This window comes from Babylonia areolata, chromosome 27, assembly GCF_041734735.1.
Source record: "Babylonia areolata isolate BAREFJ2019XMU chromosome 27, ASM4173473v1, whole genome shotgun sequence".
Lineage (NCBI taxonomy): Eukaryota > Metazoa > Mollusca > Gastropoda > Neogastropoda > Buccinidae > Babylonia > Babylonia areolata.
Window position 1 is genome coordinate 34,614,816 of NC_134902.1, and position 11,950 is coordinate 34,626,765.

General features: G+C 42.8%; 3 protein-coding genes across 4 annotated transcripts in view; 2 read left to right on the forward strand and 1 right to left on the reverse strand.

Moving 5' to 3' along the window:
* The window catches only part of LOC143300975 (uncharacterized), a 170,316-nt gene that overhangs the window by 62,924 nt on the left and 95,442 nt on the right, over nucleotides 1–11,950 (reverse strand). The window lies entirely within an intron of this gene.
* LOC143301614 (uncharacterized) lies at nucleotides 3,297–9,863 on the forward strand. The gene is made up of 5 exons (XM_076616010.1): nucleotides 3,297–3,430; nucleotides 5,917–6,015; nucleotides 6,604–6,796; nucleotides 8,886–8,942; nucleotides 9,615–9,863. Exons 2-5 carry the CDS (start codon nucleotides 5,917–5,919, stop codon nucleotides 9,659–9,661), a joined length of 396 nt encoding a protein of 131 aa, XP_076472125.1. The 5' UTR covers nucleotides 3,297–3,430; the 3' UTR covers nucleotides 9,662–9,863.
* LOC143301615 (uncharacterized) overlaps nucleotides 3,299–11,950 on the forward strand; it is a 30,712-nt gene continuing 22,060 nt past the window's right edge. Inside the window, exon 1 of one of the 2 annotated variants that reach the window (XM_076616012.1) lies at nucleotides 3,299–3,414. The gene's annotated coding sequence lies outside the window, so the exon portion shown is untranslated. The remainder of the gene's footprint in view (nucleotides 3,415–11,950) is intronic. The other variant, XM_076616011.1, reaches the window with a different exon arrangement.

Below are 11,950 nucleotides of genomic sequence, written 5' to 3' on the forward strand. Positions count from 1 at the left end.
TTTTTCTTAAATCCGTAGGCCTGTGTTACTTTCAACCGGCACTCCATCCGAACAAAAAAAAAAGCACAACACGAACGCGAATCAAGTTTTTTTTTTAGAAGAACGCAAACTCACATTTTCTTTTACTTTTTGATTAACTCAATAATATTAATAAATATATAATCAAAGAAAGAAAATAAGTGTTCATTTCCCAACTCAATCAAAAACAAAAACAAAAAAAACAACTCGTTATGCCAATTCACTCAAAAATAAATAATTCCCTTCCTTCAACTCACTGAAAAAAAAAAAAAAAAAAAAAAAGTAACCAAACACACACACCACAATGACGGCCGCAAACAAAACACCCCAAAAGTTTTCCAGTGGCTTGCGGAACCGTTCAGTGGATCACCATTCCAGCTCCCAGCATCATCCGGCGTGCAACAGCGCTCCGAGTCTCCGACGCTTGGGCACCTCTTCCAACATCGAACCGAAACAGCAGCAGTTCCAACAGGGGGCCCCTCCACTCAGTGGGTCCCCCCGGCCGGTCAACGTCCCTTCAACGTCCATGGGCGGCTCCACCACCCCGACACCGCTCCAACCTCCTGGAAGAATGTTTCACCCCTGCGCACATTAACAACGCCCAGCCAGCCGCTCGTTCTCCTCCCCACTGGTCAAACCCATGACCTCATAGTACATGACGTAACGTAACTTAGCGATGACGTCAAATTCAGGTATTCATGATTTTCCGGGAGATTCTGTCCAGGCTTGGCTGCACACCAAAAGTCCTTGTGGTACTGCAGCAACTCCATGTGTTATTAGAGACGGGGGACACTCGATGAGTACGAAGAGTTCTATCTTCGTTGAGAAGAGGAGGTTGCACAAAATGTAAACACCGTAACGTTGTTCAACTGGTATATTCTTGGTATAATGTCGGGAAGGACAGTGGAAGAAAGGGGAAGGTAAAGGAAGGAGGGTAGGGTAAAGGGAATTATTAAAAGTTGAACGGGTGAACTTCGAGCACTGCACTTGCTGAACAGGACACTTCAACAGTTGGTATAGTACTTACATTTGTGCCAGTACTGTTTGTTGACATGTCAATCTGATGTACCAACATCTGAAGGTATCACAATGTCACAGCGACTGTCACAGCTGGCCGTTCATCCACTGGAACCAGACAACACATGTACAAAGCGATTTGTTACAATTATTATTATTATTATTATTATTATTGTTACTATTATTATTATTATGATTATTATTGTTGTTGTCCTAGGTCCTAGCAGCCCTGCCCCGCCCTGGCCTGGCTGTGACATGGGGACGTCCATCGTGCTCACGTGGTGACGGTAGAGGGAGGGGTGGTCTGGTGGTAGTAACTGTGTCCGCCTTGGAAGAGAGAGAATTGGAGCGTATTGGATCGAAATTCACACACACCAGACTTCTCCACCACCACCACCACCCCTCCCCGATGCCCCCGGTACGATACAATACAATATAAAGGTCATTCGTCTTTCTCAGTGGGCTGTGGGGTAGGTGGCGGGGTAGGGGGTGGGGGTTGGGGGTCGGCCTAAACAATCGGACGTGGGCATTTTCTGCTTTGGAAAGGAGGGGGTCATGAGTGCGACCTTGTATTGTATTGTATTGTATTGTATTGTATTGTTTTACATCATATCCCTCTTGTAGGGATTTGCACCAGGGTCATCCTGGCTGGCCTCTTAAATGATACTCGGGGTCATTTGTATTAATGGTTAAGATCGATCCCCCCCCCCCACGCCCCTCCTTACCCCGATATAAATTACTCCATTTTCGTTGGGTTTGATGAAGCTTATGAAAAAGAAATGGGAAGTGTGGGTTGGGGTGGGGGTGGGGGTTCACTCTTGGAACGGCTTTGCTAACCCCCCCAGTCCCCATTTCCATTACAAACAAAGAAGAAATGTGAATGTGCAAACACGGATTAGCTTTTATTCAAGACTGGTATAGCCTCTTTAATCCTGAACAAGCCACACAGCTTTCTTTTGTCTTTGCTGCTGTGTGCACATGTCAAATGATTGGTATAAGGACAGGCCCGGCGCTTCCTTTTTTGAGGAAGTGTCTGGGTTTGTTCCAATGAACCTTTTATGTACCTGTGTGCTAGCTGAATCGGTAGCGTAAGCAGCACTGACTTGGAGTTGTGTGCCTTGCGAATGGAGAGAGTTACCACTCTTTACTATTTGTTAATCATTTCATCTCCTGGACTCATTATTTGTTAATTAACCTCCCCAATGTTCGCTTCCGTTTGTTTGTAATGGAAATGGGAACTGGGGGGTTAGCAAAGCCGTTCCAAGAGTGAACACCCCCCGCCCCCCACCCCCCAAACCCACACTTCCCATTTCTTTTTCATAAGCTTCATCAAATCTAACAAAAAGGGGGCAATTTATATCCGGGGCGGGAGAGGTGGGAGGGGTGGGGAGCGCGTGGTGTGGGGGGGGGGGATCGATCTTAACTATTAATACAACTGACCCTGAGTATCATTTAAGGCTAGCCAGGATGACCCTGGTGCAAATCCCTACAAGAGGGATATGATATAAAACAATACAATACAACACAAGGTCGCACTCATGACCCCCACCTTTCCAAAGCCAGAAAATGGCCACGGCTGATTGTTCAGGCCGCCCCCGACCCCCACCCCCTACCCCGCCGCCTCCTCCACACCCCACACAGAAAGACGAATGACCTTTATATTGTATCGTACCGTACCGTACTGCATTATATGATAATATCTTGTATTGTGCTGCATTTTTGTTTTGTGTGGAAATTAGGGCTGCTCTCATGGGGAGATTGCGTGGCGACAGTTCAGCGCCATCCTACATCCGGGTTGTTTGTTTTTGGTTTTGTTTGCTGTTGTTGTTCCGACTGCAAGTGATTTGTTTTTACTGTCGAAATAGATTTTTTCTGCAAATTTTGCCAGAACAACCCTTTTGTTGCCATCGGTTATTTTACATGCGCTAAGTGCATGCTGCGCATATCCTGGGTTCATCGTCTCATCCAAGTGTCTAGACTACCACTCAAAGGAGGTGCGGGGGGGTTGGGAGGGAGGGGGGAGTGGAGAATTCTGGTGTGTATGAATTTCGATCCAGCACGCTCAAATTCTCTGCTTTCTGGGCGGACACAATTACTACCACCAGACCACCCCTCCCTCCACCGTCACCACGTGAGTACGACGGACGTCCCCATGACACAGCCCCTCCCCTCAGCGAAGGCCAGGGCGGGGCAGGGCTGCTAGGACCCAGCATAACACACCCCCGGCTTCCTTCTCGAGGAAGCAGGGGACAGGGCCCAGAGTTGTATAAGTGGGCGCAGCTCCGGGATTGACACAGTCCTTGGGTTGTGGTGGTGCTGTTGCTGCTGGTCCTTGTCTCGTCTGGCTTCTGCCACCCTGCTGACTGCTGACTGCTGACTGCTGCTGCACTGCAAGGTGAGGAGGAGGAAGAGGGAGGGGGTACGGGGTGGGATTGCTGTGCTTGATTTGCCAACTGCCGAGTTCGTCGTAAGCTGTGATTCTGCTGTACTGATGTCATGTGTAGCATGGAACGCGTTATCTGGGTGATGTTGTTCAAGAGAAGACATACTTTGCGATCAAAAAAATAAAAATAAATAAAAATAAAAATAAGGAAGGGTGTATGACCGTTGGTACTAAGCGTTGCATCTTCTCATGTGCCAGTAAACTCATAAACGAATACTGACGATCACTCTATCACGCTACGGCTGACAGAATGACAGACGGACGGACGTTGACAAGGTGAACGACGAATCTGTCAGCCCTCCGCACCAGTCGGAACAACCAAAATCCACTTGAAATTATAACATTATTTTATTCAAAAGCAAACAAAAATAATATTTGGTATTTACCAACACGAAATTCAAGAACGAAACAATACTGACACAACTACCACTCTCACGCGCTTACAAACACACAAAAATATAGTCTGCTGTGCTCAGTCTCTGCCACGGCAAGAAATACACCAGCTGTCAGGAATGGATGGGATAAGAGACACAGTAAGTTGGGGGACAGCGCTTAACTGAACAGAGGGACCAAGTACTTCCAGCCGACGCTGTTGTCGTCGCTGTTGTCGTCGACGCGGTTGTCGCCGCCGCAGCAGAACACAGTGCCAGTCCCGCACAATGCAGACCTCCCTCCAGCCGCATCCAGTAGAGGAGTGAAACCGTCCAAACAGGCACAATGTAAGAAAAAAACAAAAAACAACTAAGAATGGCAAAGTGTCAGTTCTGACTATGAAAGATGCTAGTCGCACCCAACCTATCATCCCGCCCATCCAACCTGCTGTTACAATAACGTATTTAACTTTAGCTCGATTTAATTTGATTTATCCCAAAATAAACATTATTAATATTTCTCATGAACACAACCACAATGATATTAACACATATATTCATGGCATCTCTTAATCAAAACATAAAATAATATGAACAGCTACAGCAAATTCAAAACATGCATTCACAGCCTCTGTCATTCCCTCCACCACCACCATTCCTGCAAGTCCAAACGACCAGCCGACCAAGGAAACATCACACACCCTCACCTCAGACCGGTCATGTGAAAAACCTGGAACTGGTGTTCCAGCCGTAGCAACGCCCGCTGACAAACGACGACAACCTGCTGCTTCACCACAGCAGAAGACATTGGGGAGATCAACTCCCCAAACACCTGGTCGAAATGATTCTCACAGCAGTTGACAGTGGAGTGCCAGACAGATACATGAACAAATCAAAACCAAAACACAACTCACTGACGCGAGCTGGTTTGCGCGTGGGATTCGAGCCGAGCGCGTTGCCAGCCTACCTGGCGGTTTACAGAAATAGGTCAGCTAAGGGGTGTCTCACACTCTGGATATGTCGATGCGTGACACATTCAATAATACAGCAATAAAGCAAACTAAAAAAAAAAAAAAAAAAAAAAAAAAAGCAACATTATTCTATTCGTACATTCATCTAAAAAAACAAAAAGAAAAAAAAAGAAAGAAAGAGAGGGATTAAAAAAAAATGTCCATCCTCAGAAAATATGAACATAATTATCACACAGATTAATCCATCAATTCATTCATCATAACAATATCTTTAAAAAAAAAAAAAAGGGGTGGGGGGGTGGGGGTGGAAGCAAGAAAAAAATGCAAAGAAGTCGTGGAGTGGAAAAACAAAACAACAAAAAACAACCCCCCACCCCCACCCCATAATAAAAAAAAAACAAAAACAAGAAAAAAAACGAAAAAAAAAACAAAAAAAAAACAAAAAAAAAAAAAAAAAAACGATGCCCCATGATCTGAAGTAGAAGTAACAGAAGCGGTAGGCTGAAGGCCCAGCTGCAATGGACCAGACTTGGACAGCGAGTGTCCAAGGGTTGGAGACCTATGTCGGGTCTGGGATTTTTACACACACACACCCCACACAACACACACACACACACACACACATACCTCCCTCCATTTGACTTTGAGTGGTGGTCTAGGTGCTAGGTTATCGGATTAGACGTTAAAACCGAGTACCCATGTAATGCGTGTGCAGCATGCAACTTATCCCAAGTAAAATAATACACGCCAACAGTTCGGTTGTCCTTTGGCAAAATTCTGTGAAAAATCCGCTTTGATTGTCAAACAAACAGGAAAATAAAAGAAGAAAAGAAAGTATGGGTGGCACTGTACTGTCGACGCTCAAATTTCAACATAGAAGTATGTTGTGACAAAAAGTTAATACAATACAATACAATACAATACAATATAATCAAACAGATTTACAGGCACTGTCGGTCCTACCAAGGGCCATAACTCCAAGCCATTAGTGCTCGGATCTTCTAATCGGCTTGCGTGCATGTGTGTGTGTGTGTGTGTGTGTGTGTGTGTGTGTGTGTGTGTGTGTGTGTGTGTGTGTGTGTGTGTGTCGGAACAGATGAAGACCTTAGCGCTGCTGACGATCCTGGTGCTGGCCTGCATGCTAGTGACTGACACGGAGGCGGGATGGTTCCGACGATGGAGGATACGATGGAGGGTACGTGAATCTTCATCATCACCATTATCATCACCATTACCAGCAGTATTAGCATCAACATCATCATCAAGAGGTCAGCTAGGTTCAGTGTTCAGGAGTCATTGTCATCGTTATCGTCATCGTCATGATCGTCATATTCATGACGATGATCATCATCATGAGGTCACTTGAGTTTTTCTGTTCGTGAGTCGTCGTCATCGTCATCACTGTCATTATCGCCAGCTCAGTTAGGATCGCGGTATGTGAATGATGGTCATCGTGTGTTGCGGGGTGTCTGTGCAGGTTTGTTCACGCAAGCTGTCGTTTCATGTTTCAATGCATGTTTGACACAAAGCCTTTTTTTTTTTCATTTGTGCAGCGCAGCTGATCATGTTTCACATGGGAAAGTGCTGAATGAATCAGCTTCATTACTATCGTGATTGTTGTTATGATCATGATGATGATTATCATTATGCTAGTGATGATGATGAGAAGGAGGAGGATTATTATTATTATACTGATGATGATCCTGATGCATCGTCATCATCATCATCATCATCATCATCATCATCATTATCATCACATGTATTGTTTTGATATGACCACCAGGGAGTTGGCCGGGCCGTCGCCACAACGGCGGCTGTGTGGAAATTCGCAGGCAAGAGGAGCGCTGACGGCTGCCCCTTTGCCAGGGACTTCAGGAACACTGGCAATGCCCTGCTGGTCAAGTTCAACCTCCAGTGCCCACAGCACGGCCTCGTCGCCAAGGACGCTGTGCTGGCTGCTTACGACGCCAGCAACAGTCAGTGCAGTTTGGTTTTTCTTATAACAACTTTTAAAAATCAATTATTGGAGCTGCTGAAATGGCAATTCCCTAAAAAGGTTCAAAGAGGAGTGACACCTTTTCTGGAAATGTTTGGTGGAATGATGCATGTGCGGAGGCTGTGATTACAAAGAAACTAGCATACCTAACATGGTTAATACTCGGAAAAGTACCTGACAAAGATGTAAAAGAAGCCGCTCATAAAGAAATGTGTTACACAAAAATCAAGGCGAATAGAATCATAGCCCAAGAAAAAAGACAATACTGGTCACAGTTCTGTTTGAATGAAGTATCTGACCATAAGGATATGAAAGAAGTGTGGGCCAAAATGAAAGAAATGAAATCAGGCATTGTTCTGCAAGACTATCCTATTAAAACGAAAGATAAAGAGTTTCTGTACCCTCAAGAGAAGGCTGAAGAATTTGTTTGTATGTATTCTAAAACAGGTAGTGTGAATAGTTTGTTAAATAAACAAAAGACATTAAGAGAGGAAGAAGAAATCAGTGACAAATACAGAGATTCTACCCCACAAAATGATAATGCAATCAACTCGGCAATAACTTTACAGGAGGTAAAGAACGTTATTCATTTGTTGAGTAACAAAAATGTGTCAGCTGGTAAGGATGTAGTATCTTACACCATGTTAAACCATTTGCCAGAAAACTGGATAAGTATATTACATACATTATTTCAAAAGTGCTGGGAATGTGAACAAATCCCTGAGGTATGGAAAACTTCCATTGTAACTCCTGTATTAAAACACAGTAAACCTCGAACAGAAGCTTCGAGCTATAGACCTATTTCGGTTACCTCCCACGTTGGGAAAGTCATGGAGAAAATTGTAAATATTTTGAATGGTATATTACTGTGACAAAAATAACATAATTCCGTCAGCTCAAACTGGATTCCGGAAAGAAAGATCTACAACTGATCATCTGACCCGTCTCACTACCCAAAAAAAAAACCCCAAAAAACCAGTTTCCTAAGCGAAAAAGTATCCTTGCATCCTTCTTCGATCTTACCAAAGCTTATGACCGAGTATGGCATAGCAGACTGTTATTTAAGCTGAAACAAATTGGTCTGTCGGGTCATGTTTATGACTATGTTAAATCCTTTTTAAGTGGGAGATATATAGTGGCAAAAGTGGGAGTAACTTTCTCAACCTCTAGGCCTATAAACATGGGAATCCCGCAGGGTTCCATTATTTCTCCATTGTTCAACATTATGCTTTATGATTTACACACATGTTTTTCATCATCTACCAAACTGGCTCAATATGCTGATGATATTGCTATATGGATTCAGACATCCTTGAGGAAAAGGACAAGCCTACATTACATCAATTATGTACAGAAACATTTTCAGGGTGAACTTGATAGACTTAGTAGCTATATGCACTCTAATGGTTTTGAGTTTTCTGTAGAAAAAAACATCTATTTGATCCTCTTTAATAATGGTTATAATCCCAGCAAACTTCCACGATTTTGGGGGGAAGGACGTGAAATATTTTTCAAGTCGTGACGAATGGCGGAATTCATTGTCTTCACCCACCTCTTGAGTGCGCGTCAGCAGCGGTGAAAACTGTCATTGTCGCCTGTTTTGCCGCTCATGCAGAGAGAGTTTACCTTTTTAATTCCAGAAACAGTAGAATAGAATTGAATATGTTTTTATTACCAAGTGTACCGGGGTCACAGGGAATATTGGGGAGCAGAATACAGCTGTTCAATATCAAAAAGCCACCACATAAACCCAACGCTTTGGTCATGCTCTTGTGCAACTACAAACTTAAGGAGCTTACATTGTGGATCTTTCGTGTGATAAATACCATCAAACAAAATGCAAAAGCCAAAGATATACAGGATATTCCTTATTTAGAGTGATACAACTTGAAATGCATTTTTTTCATATAGCAAACAAGTACTGTTGGTAGGACGGAGACTGACGTCTTCAAATCTTTTTTTTCCTTTTGTTATCTGGTGGATAGTTGTCAGGATGGGTTGGGGATCTGTTCTTTTTATCGTCGAAAAATGATAACAGTTTCAGAATTGTACTCTTGGTATGTTTGCAGAGGATGGTAACACCTTACTGGACAAATGCGAACTGAGCTATTTCCACGACCTCGTCGGTAAGTGTGATTGTTGCAATCGGCTCCCACTCTTCCTCCTTTCTGTCTGTTGGTTTGTGTGTCTGTCTATTTGCTTGTGTGCCTGTCTGTTGGTTAGAGTGTATGTCTGTTGGTTTGTGTGTAATTATGTCTGTTGGATTGCATGTCTGTCCGTCTGTCTGTTCGTTGCCAGACTTTGGCTGTTCTACGAATGTCTGTCTGTCCGGTTCTTGGGACGCGTGTATCTGCGTGTAACTGTGAACACTGTATTCATGCTCTGTGTGTGTGTGTGTGTGTGTGTGTGTGTGTGTGTGTGTGTGTGTGTGTGTGTGTGTGTGTGTGTGTGTGTGTCCTTGCATTCGTGGGTACATGTGTGCGTGCGTGTGATTCTACGTACCCCTTCTTATGAAGCTCCTAGAGCCATAGTAATTTCAGAAACAGGTGCAATAGATGAATTAATACTGGTATTAGAATTGTAGTAGTGCATCCTTCTTCTTCTAGTTATTATTATTATTATTATTATTATTATTATATTATCATCATCATCATCATCTTCATCATCATTATTATTATTTTCATTTTTATTACCAACATCATCAACAGTATTGTCGTTATCATCATTATCATCATCAGCGTTCATCATTATTACTGACTGATAACCGTCATCTGCCTCCTGTGTGTTATTCTCCACAGAGGCCTACGACGAATGCGCCGAAGACAAGGCTGCAAAGAGGGGATAACTCTTCCCTCTGACAGCAGACCTGAAGCCGGAAGTGCCCAAAGGAGGCCGAAGATGGCGGAGCATATTTACTTGAATATGATTATCAGTCTGACAAATAGACGTCAATGTCCTGATCAGAGTCCACAGCTGCAGATTAGGCACAACACTCTATTTCCTCGTCAAATACACTCCCAGTAAAAAAAAAAAAAAAAAAAAAAAAAGTTGTAAAATTGATGAACACCAACGCTACTTCCGATTGCAATGAAATATGTCTGTGCTACAGTTTACGGATGATCAGTAAGCAGGTAATTCCTAATCACAGGCAATGGGTCACATGAACACACTATCTAGTACCTAATGTATGCATCAAATCAAATTATATCAAATCATGTTAGTAATATCCCAGCTGAATTGCAAGCGACCATTTCATGGCTGGTCACTTTGTATAGCTGAATATTTCACTTTTCATCTCGTTTGTACGATCGTCTGTTTGCCTCTAAAACCATAATATGTCAGTGTTGGATCCCCCAAGAAAAACCAAATCACAAACCAGAACAGTAAATACTATTATTTGATCCCAAAGTCAGCTAGCTGTGAACTCTGATCTCTGTCTGTAGTCTTCAGAATAAAGTGGATGCTTTCTACCTTACGTTAAAAAGTGCAACCGTGTAGGTGTTTGCATTGAATAAAGTTGTTGACTAATAGATACGTGCTGCTCTTTACATATTTTGCTGTCAGTTTGTTTTGTTCCTGTTATGAATGAATGAGTGTGTGTGTGTGTGTGTGTGTTCATGCGCACATAATTATGCACACACTCTTACACCTATGTACAGGCTCACACACGCATGCGCAAGCACTCAGGCACACGCAAACATACAAGAACCACATATACACATTCACACGCATACACACATACACTCACACAAACACATATTCATACATACTTACATACAGACAGATTGGCGCACATATGTACAGATGGACACAATCACATAAAACATTATAGAATACATGATATGGATACTCATATAGCGCCTATCCTCGGTCGGAGGCTAAGTTGCTAAGCGCTTTACAAACACAGTCATTTACACAATAGACTGACTGCCTGGGTAGACCCTGTCTGACAGCTGCCATTGGGAGCTCATCATTCGTTTCCTGTTTAATTCAATCGGGTTCCAGTCACGCTCGTACAAACATGTAACAATTTTCGTGTATGACCATTTTGTTTATTTACCTCGCCATGTAGGCAGCCATACTCCGTTGTCGGGGATGTGCATACTGGGTGTGTTTTTGTATCCATAACTCATCGAACGCTGACATGGATGACAGGATCTTTAACGTGTGTATTTGATCTTCTGCGTCGTTTGCATACGGACGGGGTTCAGGCATTAGCAGGTCTGCACATAATTTTGCTGACCTGGGAGATGGGAAAAATCCCCACCCTTTATCCACCAGGCGCTGCTACCGATATTCGAACCCAGGGCCCTCATATTGAAAGTCCAATGATTTAACCATTCAGCTATTGCGCTCGTCAGTCGTTTGAAGATATACATGTGCAGATGTTAATTCCATTTTGATTAGATGACATTTTACAACAACAACAGCATCTTAATGGACATTTATAAAGAAAAAAGAACAAAAAAACCCAAAAAAACAAAACAAAAACAAAAAAAAAAAAAAACACCATAAATACTCTGACAGAAACAGCCAAGCAGCTGGACCACACACTGGCTGGCCATCACCATGGAGTACCACCACCCATTTCCCAAGATCCCACACAAGCTGTCAAGGAATACAAACTGTCAAGTATCTTAGAACACGTTCACAGCAAGTGAACAGCTCCATCATTCCTTTAAGGGGGATGTTGGATATTTTCAGTCGAAAATATTGCAGTATTCTCCCTCGACAGAAACGTTCCGCTTGGTTGGAAACCCATCTTTCTTCAAATTCTTTATATGAATAATCATATGACTACATATGTTTTAAGTTTTATTTTTATTTTTATTTTTTTCAAATATAATTTTAGATATTCATTCATGAATACAGTACATATACATACATGCATACATACATACATACATACATACATTTTTTTTTTTTTTTTTTTTTTTTTTTGCTCGCGCGCACGTCGACTGGTTTCCTTTTTTTTTTTTTTTTTCTAAAGGCAGATGCGGTGTGGCGAACATGGAGCTGTCAGCGCGCTGTGAAGCCTCCGTTCTGAACGTGAAACATCAGCTACATGAATTATTGACCCTTTAGGCGTGTATGGTTTACTTCCCCTGTTATCCTTCTGCATCTTGAAAAAAAA

Bases quoted from the DNA above. Each gene is read 5' to 3' on its own strand.
- LOC143301614 (XM_076616010.1), top strand. From the start codon at position 5,917: ATGAAGACCTTAGCGCTGCTGACGATCCTGGTGCTGGCCTGCATGCTA. The intron at 6,016-6,603 runs GTACGTGAATCT...TATGACCACCAG, and splicing joins GATGGAGGATACGATGGAGG to GGAGTTGGCCGGGCCGTCGC. The intron at 8,943-9,614 runs GTAAGTGTGATT...TATTCTCCACAG, and splicing joins CTATTTCCACGACCTCGTCG to AGGCCTACGACGAATGCGCC.